The 18,998-nt window shown below is 37.9% G+C and overlaps 1 protein-coding gene across 5 annotated transcripts in view; it reads left to right on the forward strand.

Annotated features, from left to right (window-relative positions):
- The window catches only part of NF1 (neurofibromin 1), a 193,387-nt gene that overhangs the window by 168,813 nt on the left and 5,576 nt on the right, over nucleotides 1–18,998 (forward strand). For 4 of the 5 annotated variants that reach the window (XM_087826026.1, XM_087826028.1, XM_087826027.1 and 1 more), the window contains 9 exons: nucleotides 1,423–1,554; nucleotides 2,529–2,664; nucleotides 3,804–3,961; nucleotides 6,257–6,379; nucleotides 6,762–6,892; nucleotides 7,066–7,166; nucleotides 8,227–8,369; nucleotides 8,721–8,767; nucleotides 9,990–10,206. In XM_087826026.1, the coding sequence (XP_087682152.1) occupies nucleotides 1,423–1,554; nucleotides 2,529–2,664; nucleotides 3,804–3,961; nucleotides 6,257–6,379; nucleotides 6,762–6,892; nucleotides 7,066–7,166; nucleotides 8,227–8,369; nucleotides 8,721–8,767; nucleotides 9,990–10,206 (1,188 nt within the window). The remainder of the gene's footprint in view (nucleotides 1–1,422; nucleotides 1,555–2,528; nucleotides 2,665–3,803; nucleotides 3,962–6,256; nucleotides 6,380–6,761; nucleotides 6,893–7,065; nucleotides 7,167–8,226; nucleotides 8,370–8,720; nucleotides 8,768–9,989; nucleotides 10,207–18,998) is intronic. The other variant, XM_087826030.1, reaches the window with a different exon arrangement.

The raw sequence follows: 18,998 nt of genomic DNA on the forward strand, positions 1-18,998 counted from the left end.
CTAAACCTTCTAATATCTATATTATTAGTTAACACTACTTACATACCTTTTTGAATATCAAACTAAGGCAGACTGTAAATAAATAAATATTATTTTAGTAACATATGTTAGGAAATGTTATCTTAGTGATTTGGTCACAGGATTTCTTCAACTTGTTTCTTATTTATTGTTGATCAGCCCCATTATTATATCACCTTTTGGGTACTCCACCCTCACCCCTCCAAATTTCTGTATTTGCTTATAACAGTGATCTCCAGCAATTCTCAGAGCCAGCTCATCCGCCCCCCCCCCCCCCCAGTCTAGCTTTACTCCCCACTGCTGACTTCACTGCAAGTTAGCTTTATTAACACGGTACAGTCGTGGCCAGAGATGGCAGTTAACAGGGACAGCATATGGTGGTGAGTCAGAGGCAAGAGCAGTGGAAAGGAAGGACTGGAACACAGAGCTGGCATAAACTGTGATCTTAAGCAGCACTAGGTTTGGCCACAATAGAGACTCAAGGTCGAGCTTTAGCTTTAGTCTGTAGTTTTATATCAATTTAAATGATTTAAGCTTGAGGGGAGGAATCCTGAGGGTTCACTCGGTTTTTACCTAATATAATATATACACCCACAGCTGTGAATGCATGTATAGGCAAAAGTATGTTTACAGCTGTGAGCATGCAAAACAGAGTTTATTCTTGTATTATTTATTAATTATTGTGTTATTTTCCATATGAACAACTGTAAACCTACTTTGCCCCACCCTGTATTTGATTTCACCACTGCAAAAAAATACAGCTTTAATCTCTAAGGCAAATAGGGGTTGCTCAAAAGATACTACATTTACTACAGGACCCCAAGAAGAGGGATCGCAGCGGGGCCAAGGTGCTTCTTATTCTGCACTTCTAAAAGAATGCCAGCTAGTTCCAGTCTGCAAGCCCCTTTGTACAAATGGAGTAGCATTAACGATTAAACACTGTCTGAAAATCGAGCTTACCCTCCAATCAACCCTTTTCTTTGGGCTCTGAGAGCATATATTTCCTATGTCATTGGGATTTTTTTCTTTAAGTTAAAAAAAAAAAATTTTTAAGTAATAGAACCCTGTTTTCAAAAGGTGTCTTAAAATGAGCATAGGTTTTTTTAAAAAAATCTCTGCTGTTTAGGGAATGGAAGACCTAAAACACCATCATCTTTCCTAATTTTCCTCTCCCTGAGGTACCTTAGAAACATTATTCTGTTCTACACAACTTGGTATTTAATCCTACGTGTAATTAACTAACTCCTCACAGATGTATGGTTTGTTCCCCAATGGCTATTCTCGAAAGGCAGGAGTTAACCATATACCTCCTGTCCTTTCAGAGTTGCTAGTCACAGAATAAGAACTCAGCAAATACTTGTTGAAAGAATGAATTACCTTCTTGTTTGTTTTTATTTTTTATAGGGTACAGACATCCTTCACCTGCCATTGTTGCAAGAACAGTCAGAATTTTGCATACGCTACTAACTCTGGTTAACAAACATAGAAATTGTGACAAATTCGAGGTGAATACACAGAGTGTGGCTTACTTAGCAGGTAAAAACACAAAATAGACAAAATTAATCTTACCACATCTATCTAAAGACCTTCAAAAAGCTACAAATACCTATGGGTCGGTCCTTCGGCTAGTTGCTTGGCAGGGTGAAGAGTTCAGAGTCCTGTCCATGGTGGTGGTTAAAATTTTGAAAGTTTTGCCAAAACATTTTTTGTTATAAAAGAATTTGCATTAAAATCTGAAATGTGCTCCCTTTATCATCTTTGATTCAAGATATTATGCGGCTCCCTGCTGTCTGTCTGAAAATCTGAACTCCTTAGCCGAGCATTCTGGGCCCATGAGCAGCCCCCCCGATTCTGTCCTTTCTCCTAACTTCATAGGCCTCATTTTTTTATTCTCTCCAAATGGATGGGCTATTTTAAGGTAATAGATTTGCCATCTCCTAGAAGTGCCTTTCTGCCTCTTTACTGTTTATTCCTGATGCCATTTGTTTTACTTAGAATGTCTGTTCATCCCCATCTTTGCATTAGACCTTCCTTATTTGCTCTTACCTGATTTCTGTACTCAGCAGTACTTAGCACTTACGTATAATACAGTTCTTTGGCATAGTCATTTGATGGAAGGTGATGGTTCCCAGTTTAGCAGACTTCAGTTTGTGGCAACTTTTTTGTTTGAATTATTTGACCTTGAGCAAATAACATCTCAGAGAAGTGGACCTCGTAGTACCAGCTTTGCCTCCTTTTTGTGTTTGTTGAGATCAAATGTACATTAGAGGACTTGAAGTATAAGATGCTTATTAAGTTTCTTTGTATATTTCATGTTTATGTACAAGCTTCCAAAACAGACTGTAAGTCTATCCTCGGTGTTTTATATCCTTAAACCTCTCACTTTCCAGGGCTCTTTATATGCAGTTGAATAGCTATTATCCTTTTCAGGAGGTTGTAAGAAGTGTGTCCTGTTTTAAGTCAACTGCTGGTTTGTTAAAATTTCTAATCTGCCTTTTTTTTTCTCTTAGCTTTGCTCACAGTGTCTGAGGAGGTTCGAAGTCGCTGTAGCCTAAAACACAGAAAGTCTCTTCTTCTTACTGATATCTCAATGGAAAATGTTCCTATGGATACATATCCCATTCATCACAGTGACCCTAGCTACAGGTAAATAGACTTCTCCCACAATTACACAATTATAGTCAGGTTTCAGTTTAATATGCTAATGGAGGCATGCAGTAGAAAAACCCAGAAGGGAGTATAGAGGTAATCTAGGAAGATTATGTAAGTCAGAACTCATTTTATAAATCTCTTGCATTTTATGTGGGTTAGTAGTAGGAGAATTATCCTTCTAACCTCATTGTGCTAATGTTAACATTAGTTTGCCTTTTTTTTAAGCACAAACCAGTTGAACAATGAAAATAAGTGATCTTAAAAGTATTAGGTTACAGGAAAGGGCCTAGGAAAAAAAACTAGCATGAAATATAAGCAACATTACATGCTTAATGAAAAAAACTAAGCTATACAGATTTGTAAAAGAAATATACACGCCAACACACTTATTGTATTATATCACATAAAAGTTATTTAAAAGTTTTTTATAACATAGATTTAGATGATGAGATAATATAATTATGTCTACTGTATATGTGGTTTAGAGGTAGTATATTTTTCTCTATAACAGAGAAATTACCGAAATGTCATCATTTGGAGATTTTTCTATATTTTCAATTAATCTAAAGTATCTTTGTTTGGGGGCATGTTATAGTCAACAAATATATTCAGGAAAGTAATCTTCTGTTTGTAGAGCTTATGTCATTCAGTTTATCCATCCCACTCTTTCATAAAAAGCCCCAGTAATTTCCCACTGAGGCTTTAACAATCTGTGCAAAGCTTCCAGCCGTACTTGGTCTTTGGCACTTGTTCTTCAGTCATTCCGAAGATTCTGTCTCTTTGAGATGTGCTCTTTGGAGAAAGTAAGTGTGTGTGTGTTCCCTTGTCAAGGTACAAATTAAGTTGTTTTTCTTGGTTTTTGAACTAAACATTTAGACTTGAGTTTCCCCTGATTTAAAAATCAGTGTAGTACAATTTTATTGAGCATTCAGTGAGTACCTACTATGTATAAGACACCATGGCAAGAAAGCGGATTCTTTCTGGAGATACATTAAGAATTTGTACCTTAACACCCTTTAATTCACAATTTTAAAATTACTTGATGGCTGTCATAGTGCAGCCAGTTGGGAGGGCAACCAGTGGTTATATTCTTCACCATGTTGATTAATTCTTCTCAATTGTTTAAATCTCAGGACACTGAAGGAGAATCAGCCATGGTCCTCTCCCAAAGGTTCTGAAGGGTACCTTGCAGCCACTTACCCAACTGTGGGCCAGACCAGTCCCCGAGCCAGGAAATCCATGAGCTTGGACATGGGGCAGCCTTCTCAGGCCAACACGAAGAAGTTGCTTGGTTAGTGTCTCGAAATTATGAAGAATCTTTTTAGAATTATTTTTTAAATGCTCAGATTCTTTCCCTCTTGGAGAATTATTTGAAGCTGTTCAAGATTATCAAAATTTCCTACTTTTGATGTAGCAAAGTTTTTGATGCCAGTTATAAGAGAGTTTGATAGATCAGTTAAGCCATATCAGTTAAAATGAGGAATGAGAATGAGATCTTAAAACAGTTGTTTTTTTATTCTTAGACTAAATACTGTGGCTGTCCTTGTTTTGTTCAGCCTTGACCAGGCAGCAGGGAAATGGGAGTAGGAAAGACATTAGCCACTCACAAGAAAGGAAGAGTCTGGCTGCACTCAAATGCAGGGCCTTTAACAATATAGTTCCTAAAGTTATCATCTGAGAACACAGTACATCAATATGGTATGAAGATGTAATAGTACTGTTTGCCATCTTTTCTTTAAAAAGACAAAAAGGTAAGATTTTTGAATACTGTGTTTTTTGATTGCTGTGAAATATGATCTTGGCAGTTAAGATTGCTCAGTTACATCAACATTTGTCAATGAGAAGTTCCCCTAACGTGCTGTGAGACCCTTTCCTGTTTCCACAGCTGAAAGTGGATAATGAGAGAGCTCACTGAGTCCGCCTCACCATCGAGGAGAAGTGGGTGGGCTCGCACACAACTTTGGCTAAAGTTCATTTTTACCGAAGTCCACTAGGATCCATTTTTTAGGCACCAACACTGAGGATGGCTCAGTGGGTTTCAGTTATCCATGCACGTACATTTTTAAGCATCTTTAGGTATTGGAAAAATTTGTGTTCATAAGGAGATCAGTGAACAAACAATGAAGTGTGAAATAAATAACCTGCCTGTAAATCATGAAAGAAATTGAAACCGGGAATAGTAATCACTGTTGCTAGTCACAGGGCTGTTAGCTTTTGTTTGAGTTCCTTTCTACTTTGCTATAAGTAATCTTCTAGGAGTTTCCTGGTTACTTTGTGTTTTATAATTCTGGATTTTCATACCAAGGAAGATGTAAATGAAAAACTGATTTCAGAGAAAATGCAATATTGATTTCATTCAGCTCATGTTCTGGATGAAAAAGTAGGGTCTCTGCTCTGAAGAGCTCATAGTTCGGTGACTAAGACTTATAATCAGCCAATAACAACATCCCAGGTACCATGAAAGTAATATGTCTTGTGAGGATCTGGGGAAAGTAGGAAAAGCTGCAGAGAGGAGGTAATGTTTGAACTGGGTCTTGAAGATTTAATATATTCTTACCAGGCAGACATAAGACAAGGAAGGAATGCATTCAAGAGAAGGGGAATGACCTGAATAAAGAAGAGGCAGGGAAAGCAATTGGGTAGCAAATTAAGCTAGAGAAGGATTAGAACTAAGTTGTGGGAGACTATAGCTTTGTCATGTATACAGCAGGGATCTTTAATTAGGGGAAGGGACATCACCAAATTTTATTTTTTTATGATCGTTTTTTGGCTACAATGTGGAGAAATAGGAAAATATTTTTGGCAAAGGGACAAGTTAAGAGATTGATACAGCAATCCAAACAAAAAATGATGTAGGCTGCGCTAAGGCAGGAGCAGTGAGAGAATGGAAAAGGAATCAGGTTTGGGGTAGATTTCTCAAGTAGAACAGACAAGACTTAGTGCAAGTTCCAAATAATTTAAGTTCAATACTTTTACTTTAAATAAGAGAAAAGTATTTAACATGAGTGTAATACAGGATCAGAGAAACTCGAAGGCCAATGGGAGGTGGTACTATTTGCTATTTGTGAAGCATCTCGCAGTGTATCTATTACTTAGTACTTTCGGGCATGCAGATCTTTTTTTTTCAAAGCTTGAAGAATTAAAATCAAACTTTGAACTCACCTATTTTTGGAAATTCTTCATGTTACTATCTAATTCTTGGCACCAGCAGAATTTCTTAAATTGAAAAATGGCTGTTCAGACATATCTTTGCTACAGAGCAGTGCATACCCTGTATTTATTTATTATCAAATATTGTACTTGTAGGTGGTGTTTGGTTTACCTCCAGAGTAGTGAATGTAATCTCAGTTTAACTTGGAGCAATAAAGGTATATCCTGCCCTGAAACAGAAAGCTATGGGGCCAGAATTCCTTGAGAAGATGGAGAATAAAGGAAAGAAACCCTACCCCAGTGATATGTTTGAGCTTTCTTTGGGTACTTAGTGAAAATGTAAACACTTTATGTCCAAACATTTTCTGTTGAGTATAATCCTAATTACAGACACTGTGGTTAATGAACTTCCATATTCTGTAATTTTTGTTTATAGGAACAAGGAAAAGTTTTGATCACTTGATATCAGACACAAAGGCTCCTAAAAGGCAAGAAATGGAATCAGGGATCACAACACCCCCCAAAATGAGGAGAGTGGCAGAAACTGATTATGAAATGGGTGAGAAACAAAGTTAATAATTAATCTAGATCTTTGAAAATCAGATGGAAGAGTACATTAAAGCCATATTTGCTTTCCAGCCATTTCTTAGAATCTTTAGGATGAAATGTAGAAACATTTGGTATTTCAAAAAATAAGCCATATAGTTCTTAAAATGACCTTTATCCTGAAACCTGTGTAAAAAGTAATCATATATATGATCCACAGTTAGTCAAAACTGTCGTGTAGGTGAAGAGTAATTCTGCATGATATTTATGTTGGTATTTTAAGCTAAAAAGCTATTGAATCTTAGAAGTAACTTTAAAATATATTAGGTGAAGTGGTATCTAGTGTGTATATTTGATTAATACAGCTGATCTTGTTAATACATATCTTACTGCAGAAACTCAAAGGATTTCCTCCTCACAGCAGCACCCGCACTTACGTAAAGTTTCAGTGTCAGAATCTAATGTGCTCTTGGATGAAGAAGTACTTACTGACCCAAAGACCCAAGCACTTCTCCTTACTGTTCTGGTAAGGTTCTTCTCTTGAGAGTTCCTCCCCCCTCAAGTTTGGTTCCAGTCTCCTCTTAGGAGGTACTCAGATATTGAAAACATGAAAGAAAGGCTGTCTTCTGCTTCTCAAAATTGATAACAATTCAGCCACAGAATATAATGCGTTCTGTGTACTTGTTCTCGTCTCCGCAGGCTACACTGGTGAAGTACACCACGGATGAGTTTGATCAGCGAATTCTCTATGAATACTTAGCAGAAGCCAGTGTTGTTTTCCCCAAAGTTTTTCCTGTTGTGTAAGTATTCTTTTTGTGTTTAATTTTTATGTCTGTCTTGAAATCAGGTGCTTCATAAAAGCTTAGGGGAAGTACCACCCAATACTGTTCACTGGTTGTGGAGAGGGGGACGGAACGTAAGGTAGTGAAACAGTGATTTTAGCATAGGCGGTGGTTTAATGGAAGCCAAGACTAGTTTGGGTAGAATACATTAGAAGGAGAAATTTCTTATCCAGTTGATTTTCTTAAGTGGTTCATCATGATGAGCACCGTTCACTTCATCACTTAGGAGGAACCATTAGACTACTATGTTTAAATCGGCATACCTGTTTCAGTTTCTTTTTCAGTAGAACTTTTCTATTTATCTACAGCTAAGTGGGAACAAAACCAACCTCCTCTTTGGGAGATGAATTTGATTCTCTCTTAAGGGTGAAAATCATTAGCCTCGAAGTGTTCCCACAGAAGCGGGGGAAATTCTGTTCCTGATATAGGCCTTCTATGGAGCATCATTATTTTCTTATTTTTGTTAAATCTCACTTAAAATTTTCAGAATTTTAAATAGTTGGCTCGGTTATTTTTAATGGACAATAGCTTGATTAGAAAGAGTTAATTTTCTCTTAAATTTGAATTGGATCATATATCCCACCCCCTCCAAACTAATTTTGCTTGCTTTATTTGATCTGATTCAGCATTTATTAAACACTAATTAATATTAAACTTAGTTTAACTTTCTGGGTCCATATCAACAGTCAGCAGAAGGAAATGACCCTAAAGCATGCTCAGTGGCAGACAGAAGCCACCTTGTCTTGAGCAAACAGTCACCATATACAGATGGTTAAGCCTGGTTATATGACAGCACTAGTTGGTTGGTTGTAGCATATTTTCCCTGATCACCAAACACAACAGCAACAAAGCAAACACACAAATTCATTATAGAAAATTAGGAAAAGCCAGAAAGTAAAAAGCACTCCTTTCCCTTGGTTTTTATCACTTGGTTCTGGGAAATATATAATATGTTTTTCAGTATATATTTTCATTTAATTTTTCTTTAAAATGTTCCTCTGTTGATTTTTGTTTTTAGGCACAATTTGTTGGATTCTAAGATCAACACCCTGTTGTCATTGTGCCAAGATCCAAACTTATTAAATCCAATTCATGGAATCGTGCAGAGCGTGGTGTACCACGAAGAATCCCCACCACAGTACCAAACTTCCTACCTGCAAAGTAAATACACGCTCCGGGAGGAGGATGGTCGATGCCGTGCTGACGTTGCACTGTTCTAGAACGCGCTGCCAAGTGCTTTCAGAGGGGTGGTCTTGCTTTCGCTCCTCTCTCCACATGCCATTTCCTGGCTCTTTTAATTTTATGTTCAATAAATACCTGGTTGACAACTTTTAAAATTAAAATGTGGTTTTATACTGAGTTTAAGTGAGTTTTAGTATACTTTGACACATTCTAAAAATGTGTTTTCAATGTGGGATATGTTTTCTATATCGTCAGCTATGTAACTTAATTTCTGTTAAGATCAAAAGAGTGTTGTGCTTTATTATAAGAGTAACATTCTATTTGTTGCAGGTTTTGGTTTTAATGGCTTGTGGAGGTTTGCAGGACCCTTTTCAAAGGTAAGAAAAAAATATTTTTCTCTATTGACAAAACGAGTATTTATTCACATTAGTGTGCCTGCTTTGAAGAACACACATAATATGCTGAAAACCAGAATAATGGTTCACAGTGAACGCATATGTTATCTTCACAAAAGGTTCCACCACAAATTCTTCCTAAGAGGCAGCACCTTTAATATGTTTATATATTCGTTTTTATAGAAAACAACTCAGATCCATTTCTGCTGGACTTTTCAGAAGGGTGTGCTGCACCTCTGTAACCCTTCCTGCCCTCGGCCCCTCGCCATTTGCTGATCCTCATGCACACACTTAGGTATCTTGTAATTAGGAAGGAGCATTATCTGTGGTTAAAATCTTCCTCATGACCTGAAACTAATGTTATATCTCAATTAAAGCTCAATAGTTTAAAAATTACATAATGAAAAAAAAATCTACCTCATGTAAACATTTTCCTCCCACCCGCTGGAGTAGATTTATTCTCCCGGCATCTATCCTCGTCGGCTCCCATTCGGTTTGCTCTGTGATCGGCACGCATTGATAGAGTGCTAGATAAACGGGTGTTCAATTGTTTTCTCTCTATATCGTCTCTCTCCAAATTGATCAAGGTTCCTTGAAGGCAGGATGTCTGTTTCTTCCCCCCACAGTTCCTAGTGCAGTGTTGCAGATATAGGGGTGCTAAATCAGTGTGAATTACCTAAACCTTGTACCAAGTTTAAGAATTGGGAATTTAATTTATGTTGTTTAGTTGTCACTGAATATCTCATGCTGTGTAAAGGCTATCGTTCAAAAAATGGGCCTGAAATCACAGAAATAACTATATCACACAGGAATTTTTGTAGTTTGATTACAAGTAACCCTCTGAGCCCTTCACAGTGAATCTCTAAATGGCAGCGGAATGATGATGCTCTGCCTATTTTCTCTGTTTTGGAAAATTGACTAGACAGTGTTCCCAATAATTGTGTTGTCTCAGGATTAATTTGGTCTCTGTCTGTGCATGGCTTTCAGTAATTGCCGGTTCATCTGGAATCTGAAAGTATAAGCCAAGTAACATTCCCAGTTGTGAGTCCCATGTAGTCTATAAATATTACTCCACCCCCTTTTTCAAATGAAGAAAAAATAATAAATTAAGCCCAAAACAAAAATTGAATTAATAATTTTTTGGCTTCAAAGGGGATTAAAAAAAAAGAATGGAGCTAAAATAATTTCCTATTTTCCATTACAGCAAACACAAATCCCAGACTATGCTGAGCTTATTGTTAAGTTTCTTGATGCCTTGATTGACACGTATTTGCCTGGAATTGATGAAGAAACCAGTGAGGAGTCCCTCCTGACACCCACATCTCCTTATCCTCCTGCAGTGCAGAGCCAGCTTAGTATCACTGCTAACCTTAACCTTTCTAATTCCATGACCTCACTTGCAACTTCCCAGCATTCCCCAGGTCAGTAAATGTCATCTTTATATAAATCTGAACGATACTATTAATATACCAACATTAGGAATTCCCTTGTTATCAGTTTAAGCAGTTTTTGCTCCTTTTTTCATGAGATTCATTTTACATTTCTTCTTTACCTTGTAGCTGACTGGAATTTTGTTATTCTATAAAGCTTTCTACTTTCAAACAGTTACACAGAAGACAGTGAAATGTTTAGAGTGTTCACAGAATGTTCCAGGGTTGATAAGAATTTGGGCAGGAAGAGCAACCCAAGGCACATTACCCTGTAAGCAAACAGAATTATAATTCCCTTACTAGATATACTAACCTTGCCCTAAGGGTTTCTGTGTCTCTGACACAGCATACTGTATGTATCCAAAAACACACAAAGTATCGTAGTACCCACTTCCCTGCCTCCAGCAACAACTCAACCATCTAGAGACCAGCCTGAAAATGTAGGAGTAAATAAACAACCAGACAGAAAAGCCATCTCAAGGAAATGACATCTTAAAGCCCATAAGCAGATTCCTTACTGCAGAGTCACTCTTAGGTCCAAGAGGGAAAAGCATGTCAATTCAACATGTGGCAAAGGAGGGGGATACACTGAGAAATAATAGCTAATAGCTCGGTGGAGCAGAGATAAACAAGATGGCAGACCTGGCAGGCCTACAGAATTCTGGGCTCACTCAGCGTCAGAGTGAATGGTCTCATAGTGCTCTGGTTGCCCTGGAGGTGTTACTGATTATTGAACTGATGCTGTTGTGTGTTGTGTTGACAGTGGGTAACAAAGGAAAGCTTATGGCTATGTTTTCTATTCAGAAAGATACCTTTCTAAAATGTTTTTTTTAAAAGGTTTTGTGTCTAAAGTTCCATTATTAGAAAAGTTACTATACATAGTTCTTTTAAATGTAGCATGGACTTTCTTTTAAAAAACTAAATGATGTATTATAACTATTTTGTGATGTTCAAGATCCATAAATAGAATCCCTGGGTTATAATCCCAGTTTTGGATGAACATTTAAACATATATAGCTCTGAAGACCTTGGCAAATATCTAGTTCATATTATTAACCATTATATTAAATAACTATATCTATTAAGCATTGGTCAGCAAAAAAACAAATTATTTGATCTAGCATTATCAATCATCCCACTGTGCCTTATCTGGTTCTACACCATCCCTCCCCCAGCCCCCAGCAGGAAATAAAAGAAACCTGGCCAGCTTCTTTCCCCCGTATAACCATGTTCATTTGCCCTCTGTCACTTGTTCCCTAGGACAGTGTTTCTCCAAGTGTGGTCCTAGACCAGCAGCATCAGCATCATTTGGGAGCTTGTTAGAAATGCAAATGCCAGAGTCCCACCCCAGACCTCCTGCACAAGAAACTACAAGGTGGGGCCCAGCCAGCAGTCTGTGGTGTAATAAACACCCAGGTGACTCATGCTCATGGAAGCACTGCCCTAGGATTTGCCAGTATCTTGCCTCATAATCGGCAATTCAGCTGTTAAAACAAGGGCAAACCCTAACCTTTACTTTCTCCTGGATATTGCAGCCTCTGAATTATTCTCCTCACCATTGCCCCCATCCTTTAAAATCTTAGCATTTTGGAGCCGGGGGTACTGTAGGGCTAGGCTCAGTGCTGTGTGCAATGAGGAGATTGGGGTTTAGAAGAGCTGAGCTAATTGATCTGTTACACAGTTCTTACCTAGAACCAGGCCAGTGTTCTTCCTGCCACATTCATTGCTTTATGTAGCTGTGGCGTGTCTCTCATCTTCTTCCTGCTCATTCCTTTCCCTTTTTTCTTTCATTTATTTGTTTATTGCTGTCTCATTACCTCCATCTGCCTTATTGTAAGTCCACCACTCCTTTTCTTCTGCAGAGCTCTCTATTTTCTGGGTTATTTGTTTATAATGTTGATCACAATGAGAAAATTCATAGACTCTGCCTATATTGGTTCTCTTGTTTTTAAAGTTTGGTTCATTTTGAGCTAACTTTTGCCTCTTTGACTACTAAAGTGGCATTAAACTTGTCAAAATGATTAGTTGGGTTTTTACTTAACTTTTTTTTGATCCCAGATTAGTTGCTAGGGGGACTTCTGACCACTTTTGCCCACTAATGGAGACAATAAAGTCATCAGGCTGAGAATAAAGGTACAAGTGCAGGTTCCCCTGCTAGTTGATTAATCGCTTATGTTCTGTATTGGTTGGATATTAGCCATATAATTTGCTTTTAAAAAAAATAGTCCCACTCTGCAACCTCTTATTTAGAATTGTTTATAGAAACCGGAGACTAGCTATACGGTTTTGGTTACAGTTTTAAACCAATGATGTCACCTCCAGTAGTTCTCCAGAGATGGCTGTGTGAATAGACTGCTACGCCCTAGAAACCTCTGACTAGTCTCAGAAGAAACTGAAGCTGTAAAATTAATAGAATTAATGAAGTAGAATCATCGTAGTTAGTATTTCCAGTCTGAATTGTAAATTGTGTGTCCTTTGGTTTGCCAGATTATTTTACTGCATGTTTTTGGAGAAAAGGTTTATCTTTTCAGTTGTGACTTTACTGTCCCACAAAACCCATTTTTACCTCTAAATTGTGGGCTCATCCTCTCCATGAAAGGATCCTGATTTATCTCTGTACCTAATTGTTGTGTTTTTGTTACTTGCTCTCATGGAATGCCTCTTATAAGAGTTAATAGTTGTTCATAGTTAGGTATACTGCTTTATATTGTTAGCTTCATGTAATCTGACATCCTTACCTCCTCATGGAGCTGAGTTTGCTGGTATCAATGGGTGAAAAGAAGTGATGAATCTTAGTCAGATTCCTAACCTAATCCAGCATTTCAACTTTGCAGAGCAAAATATTTCCCTATCTCCACTCTCATCAGCCAAGTCCTATCGGAAATACTTAAAGAAGCTCTGTGTGGTTTGTTATCAAATACCCAACATCAGCCTGTGCCATCTACTGAGCATCAAGCAGGTGAATGCTCTGCAGCCCTATGTGAAAAAGTGAAGTTGCTGATCTGCACAGCTCAGCCCTTTGCTGCAAACCTTCTATGTTAAGGCAAGACTCTGCTGTCTAGATCTGCGGTGCTTAGCAGGATCTGCCACTATACTGTATTTTCTTGTGGTTTCCAACATTCTCTGCTGTCATATCAGCTAGGTCAGAAATTCATGAACTTCCTCCCCCCAAGCATTAAACCTTAAGTAAAAATGTGGGTGGTGATTCATCTGTTACCAGCTTTTGAGGAAGTGGTCACTTAAAATAAAGCAGTTGTCTCTGAAAATACATTCTTCTGGACAGATTATCATAGCCCACCTGTCTAGCCCCTTAGTACAAGGAGGATTGTTTTATAAATCCATATTTAAAATGCATAACTGTCTTCTGGCTCCCTCCCTAGTAGAAATCGAACTTGGTATCAGTGGAACCAGTGAACTATATTCAGAGTTCAGTGCATTTGAATTTGTGTCAACTGTGGTCCTTTTAGCCAAATGGACATAAAACTTTGCCTCTTCAGATTTTCCCAACTGCCACTAGAAAAATCCTGAAGGGAACCCTAACATTTACTCTGTGACTGTTTCAAATTTGACGTCGTGATCCATTATTAGGCCTAGTGCAGCTGCACTGGACCTGAACCAAAGGGCCAGGGTTAAAACTAGAAAATAAGCCCTATTTACCCAAAAATGCTGCATGTGGGGCTTTCTTTTGTTTAAGGCCAAGACATGAATGGTTCTAGGTAATGAGCAATGAAGCCTTTATTTAAAGCCATATTTTGAGTACTTTATGCCCATTTCAAGTGCAGTCTCCCTGCAACCTCTTTAGATATTAAACAGCAAGTGTACCAGAAATAAAAATTGAAATGGAATTATGTGGACTTAGTATTCATTAAAAAGAAATTATATAGATCCATTTCTAATACGAAATTTAATTTATATTCTACCAAGGTCTCCTAATATTTTTCATACTGTAACTTAATTCAGTAAACATTTGAACACCTATTTTGTAGGTGTATACTAGGCACCCTGGGACACTTAAAAGGGAAGGAGACCCTGGTCACTAAAGACCTGACAGTTTTTTCCCATCGACCTCAGTATTCTCAGTATTGGGTTTGGAGCTAAAGTTATTTCCTTCTGGTCATAAATTCTGCCTGTACACAGGTTCTTTGATTTTAAGTACAAGAGTAAGCCTGCAGTACTCTGTAGAAGATAACCAAAATTCCAGGTGTTTACCCTACACATACTCATTGCGTACTACATACAAGGGACCCTGTTAAACCCAAGGGAGTGCGGGAGCTAATAGGACCTGATACCTGCCCTCAAGTAGATTTTAGAACAGTAAGTGGTCAAGTATACACAGGTAACTATTTTCACTTTTGTGGTACTTGTCATGCTGTCCCTTGTACTGTAAAGTATTCTAATAGTTTAGAGGGGTATTTGTTTAGAAAAAATGGGTAATAATTATGACAAAAGTTTTCTATTTTTTACCTCAAAAAATATGAGGCTTGTACTATAATTAAAAAAAAAAAAAAAAAAAAGCCTGTGATCTATTAAGTGTTTTTTACTAGGAAAAAAAATGTTTAATTTTTTTTCCATTGATCAGCTTATTTTACTGTTAGTAAATGAACATGCATTTTTTGGAGCAAAGACCTATTTAGTCGAGTTTTATTTTAAATTAACTTCTTTCGCTTTGTTTTGGGGCTATGTCTAGGCCTGTCAGTTATACACTCACTTTGCTTCTGTAGTGCAGGCCTCCCTCTTGGGAAGCTGGGTGGATCAGCTAGCAGTTAAAGCGTTCCTAGACCAACAGTGCTGATGGCTATGTGCAGTGATAGTTCATCAAAACCATTTCCTTAAATGTACAGGCACACCACATTTATTGTGCTTCGCTTTGTTGCGCTTCATGAATATTGCACTTTTTACAAATTGAAGCTACTCCACCAGCAAAAAGATTACAGCTTGCTTTATCGTGGTGGTCTGGAACCAAACCTGAAATATCTCCGAGGTATGCCTGGAGCCTTAGCTCTGAGTCTATTCAGTAACACTCCTGATACGTTTACCAAGTTTAAAATGTCTCCGTCTTAGAAGAAACTTATTTTGAGACTACTTAAAAACTTCTGAAATGATTCGAATGTTTTAGGGAACTGCTTATGGCATCCCCAGACCTTTATCTGGTTGGCTGGTTGGTTTGTTTGTTATTATTGCCCTGTATTTAAGGGGGGGGGGGGATTTTTAAACTGACCAATTGGTTGGTATAATTTCTGCTAATTTTTAAATTTTATTTTACTTTTTTACTTAAACTAAAATGCTTAATTGTAATACAGGTGGCAAAAACACATCTGTCCGTAAAATTGGAAGTTCTACCATTGATTTACAGAGTGTAATATTTAGAAAAGTAATGGTTAGGGTTCAAAAATTAAAACCAGATTCCTTAAAACCGGGGAACATAATTATCCAGTATCTAATCACATTTCACCCTTTTTTAAAGTCTATGGCCATCACTCACTTCTTTTTTCTTCATTCTGTGTCTGTGAAGCTTCCCTGCCTTGCTCTAAATCAGCAGTTTTCATGCAGCTGTTTCCTCATCAAGGTACTCTTTCCTTTCATCATCTTTGCACGAAACTCTGCTTTCCCTGCGCTTGTCCTGGGCACATGGCATGAGACCTCATTCAGCAGGCCCTGTAAGCACAGCCTGGCTTAGCACCTGGGGCACTCGTAAAGCCACTGCTTTAAGTTCTGGGTGCTTCCTGGCACTACAGGACCCCATATCCCATCTGGTCAAGGAGACTGAAGACAAGGAGCTGCTTCTACTCCCCTGAGCCTGGACTAACACAGGCAGGTTAGCAAGAGACTCAGGAGAGTTCATAGAGAAAGAAGGCTGTGTGGTTTGAAGAGTTTTTAGCTTAGGAAGTATTTGTTTTTCCCAAATATAAAACCAATCCCAGTGTTTCCTTATAAATTAAAGCTGGCTGTCCACTTATCACCTGTTTTTAAAAAACGAATATGGTCATTAGTTAGCTCTAAGTACTAAAAGAAGGGAAAATGTGATGCACTTATGTCTAATTTATAAAAGATTCCTTTTCTTTCTTTTACTCTTCTATAATTATTGTGTAGAAAGATTAGATCTAATAGAAAAGGAAGTGTTAGCAATTGATAAAAATCTATTAAATTGCTTTCTAAATGATTATAGTTACTATTTTGTATATCTAGCTCAAAATACAAGTATTTCCAAATATATATTTAACGTGTCTATGAATGTATTTACTATAGCATAAGAAACCATAGTTGTCTTCTAAGAAGATTCATTATTTTTTGTGCTTATTTACATTAGCTTCAGTAATTTTACAAATTATAGTATAAAATTCAAGTTCTATGCATTTGTTCTAAAATTCCTTTCAGTACATCACTTGGTCTTTGTTACTTCAGGTATTAAGAGAATCTTAATTTGTATAGTAATTATTTTATCTATGTGCAGAAAGTCTTCACATAGGTTATCTTACCTGGTTCTTCTAACGACCCTCTGAAATAGGCATACCTGCTGCACCCTTCATGGCCAGGTTAAGAACTACAACCAGTGAGAGACCTGATCCAGCCAAGACTCAAGCCTGGGTCATCTGGCATGTTTGCCTCATTGTAGATGTAACCAATGAGCCTTCTGACATGTTTGCCTTCTCATGCATGTAGTGAGACTTTCGAACAGGTTTGCACTGTTAAATATGTTATAAACTAAGTGGTGCAGAGTCGTAACCTACTGGTGGTGTTGCGCAGGTGGTGGGAGATTGAGTTTTATTAGGCTTTCACTTTTGTTGTATAACTTCTCATAAATCACCTAACCTGTTTTCCCTCAGCTTCTCAAGAACTAAAAGGGATCCAGTCCTATTTATTATGTCATGAAAATATTAGGTTCTAATTTGGGAAATGATTTTGGTGTTTTAAAAAACAAGTGAATTTTTTTAAATAAAATATTTTAATTATTTGTCAGGCTGGATCTGTATCCCTAGTTGTCAAAATAAACAAACTGTGATACCTGCCTTCAAGGAACTCATGTTCAAGTAGAGGAAATGGACATGTAACTTAAACAACTATAATGTAACCTAATAATTTTTCCCATTTACTCAATTCACTAAATTTTGGCCCAAAACACCTTTTATTTAATAAGCACTCAAGCATAGTGCTTATTAATACACTGCTATAGAGAACTCCCAGCTTCTTTGCCCTGCATGTTTGTCACTGGCTGCATGTGACCACAGCACATCTGTGGGGGAATTCAATCTAGCAAATCAAGACAACACAAGTCTTTACCTTTATTCCACTTGGGTCACCTCAAGGATTTTTGCTTTTGTGCCCATCAAGGGTCAGAAGGGAGAGCCAGTGCGTGGGGCGGGGCATAAGAGAGACTGATGCAGAGCCTCAGGGAGGCCTCGAGAAGCAGTGCAGCACCGAGGGTTGCCCACTAGTTTAAAATACAGCAGGTACCAGTGCAGGGTGGATTCTATCTCCACTAGAGCAGTCTAGCTGACAATCTGAGAGTTTTTCCTATAGAACGTTGAGACCAAATCCTTCACCATCTTCTAGAGAGGTTTCTAGATTCAGTTTTAGAGGGTAAAACAAAAGAATGCTGCCAAAATTCTCCACAGTGGGGATAGTGCTTAGAAACCTGAATGCCCTAACCAAATACCATGATCATTCTATCATACAACTTGGCTTTTTCCAGATGCTATATTTTGGTATAACACATTTTTTCTTTTATTGTTTTCTTGAAGATGACCCTCCAATATCTTTATCGTCTCTCCTTTGACCCTCAGTGTGAAACGTTGCTGTGTTCACGACTCAGTCACACCGCGTTAACTGTGTGACCTGTAGAGCTGGGTCACTGAGTAAGAAGAAAACAGGCAAAGACAAGAATCAAATTGAGATGAAAGTTGAATTTCAGAGTAGATGTAGGATCTCAACTTCTCACATAGCATTGAAGCTTTGGGAGTGAGTGATACTGTAACATTCTTAATTATAAGGAACACATGCTCATTAGGGGAAAAAAGAGAAAAGTCAGAGAAATAAAAGAAAAAGGTCACCCCCGGTTCCACCACTCTAAGATAATCACTGTTAACATGTCGGTGCATCTCTTTCCAGTTTCTCCTCTTTACATAGTTGAGGTCATAATATGTGTAAAATTTTATGGCTTGCTTTTTACCCTTAAAATGTAACAGGAGATAAATAAGGCTTTTAAATTTTTTATTTAGAGGTATGAAGGTTATTTGCCTAACAAAACAGAAACTGGAATATTCTTAGTATTTCTTTGAAGTCACCTTCACCCTCATGACTTAATCTACGTAACTACAGTTTATATCATTTTAATTCTTAATATCATTGCGCCGGCCCTTGTCCTCAGACAGCAGCATTCCCACCCTGCAGTATGATGACTGCCTGCCCCCAGAGTGAGCCACAGTAGCAGTGGCAGGGCTGCCCCAGAGGTGGTCACACACAGACCCCAGGGCAGCAGGCTGTGGACAGAGAGCCACAGGTCCTCCTCAAAACAAAATGAATCTTGATCTTTTCCCTTCTGGGTGCTTTCATTCTAGTAGAGGAAATAAGACATACACAGGTTGTGACAGCATGGGCAGAATGTAGTAAATATAAATGCCACATAAAATCAGGAAGGGGAAAAGGAGAGGGAAAGTAGTTCTGGCAGGAGACAGAAGAATGCATCAGGAAGGAAACAGATGAGAAAAAATACGGGTTGGATTTTATCTTGTAGAGATAGGCAAGGCAATTAAAGGAGCCTGTACAAACAAGCTCAAGGCACGTTC

This window comes from Miniopterus natalensis, chromosome 17, assembly GCF_054644295.1.
Source record: "Miniopterus natalensis isolate mMinNat1 chromosome 17, mMinNat1.hap1, whole genome shotgun sequence".
NCBI classification, from domain to species: Eukaryota; Metazoa; Chordata; class Mammalia; order Chiroptera; family Miniopteridae; genus Miniopterus; species Miniopterus natalensis.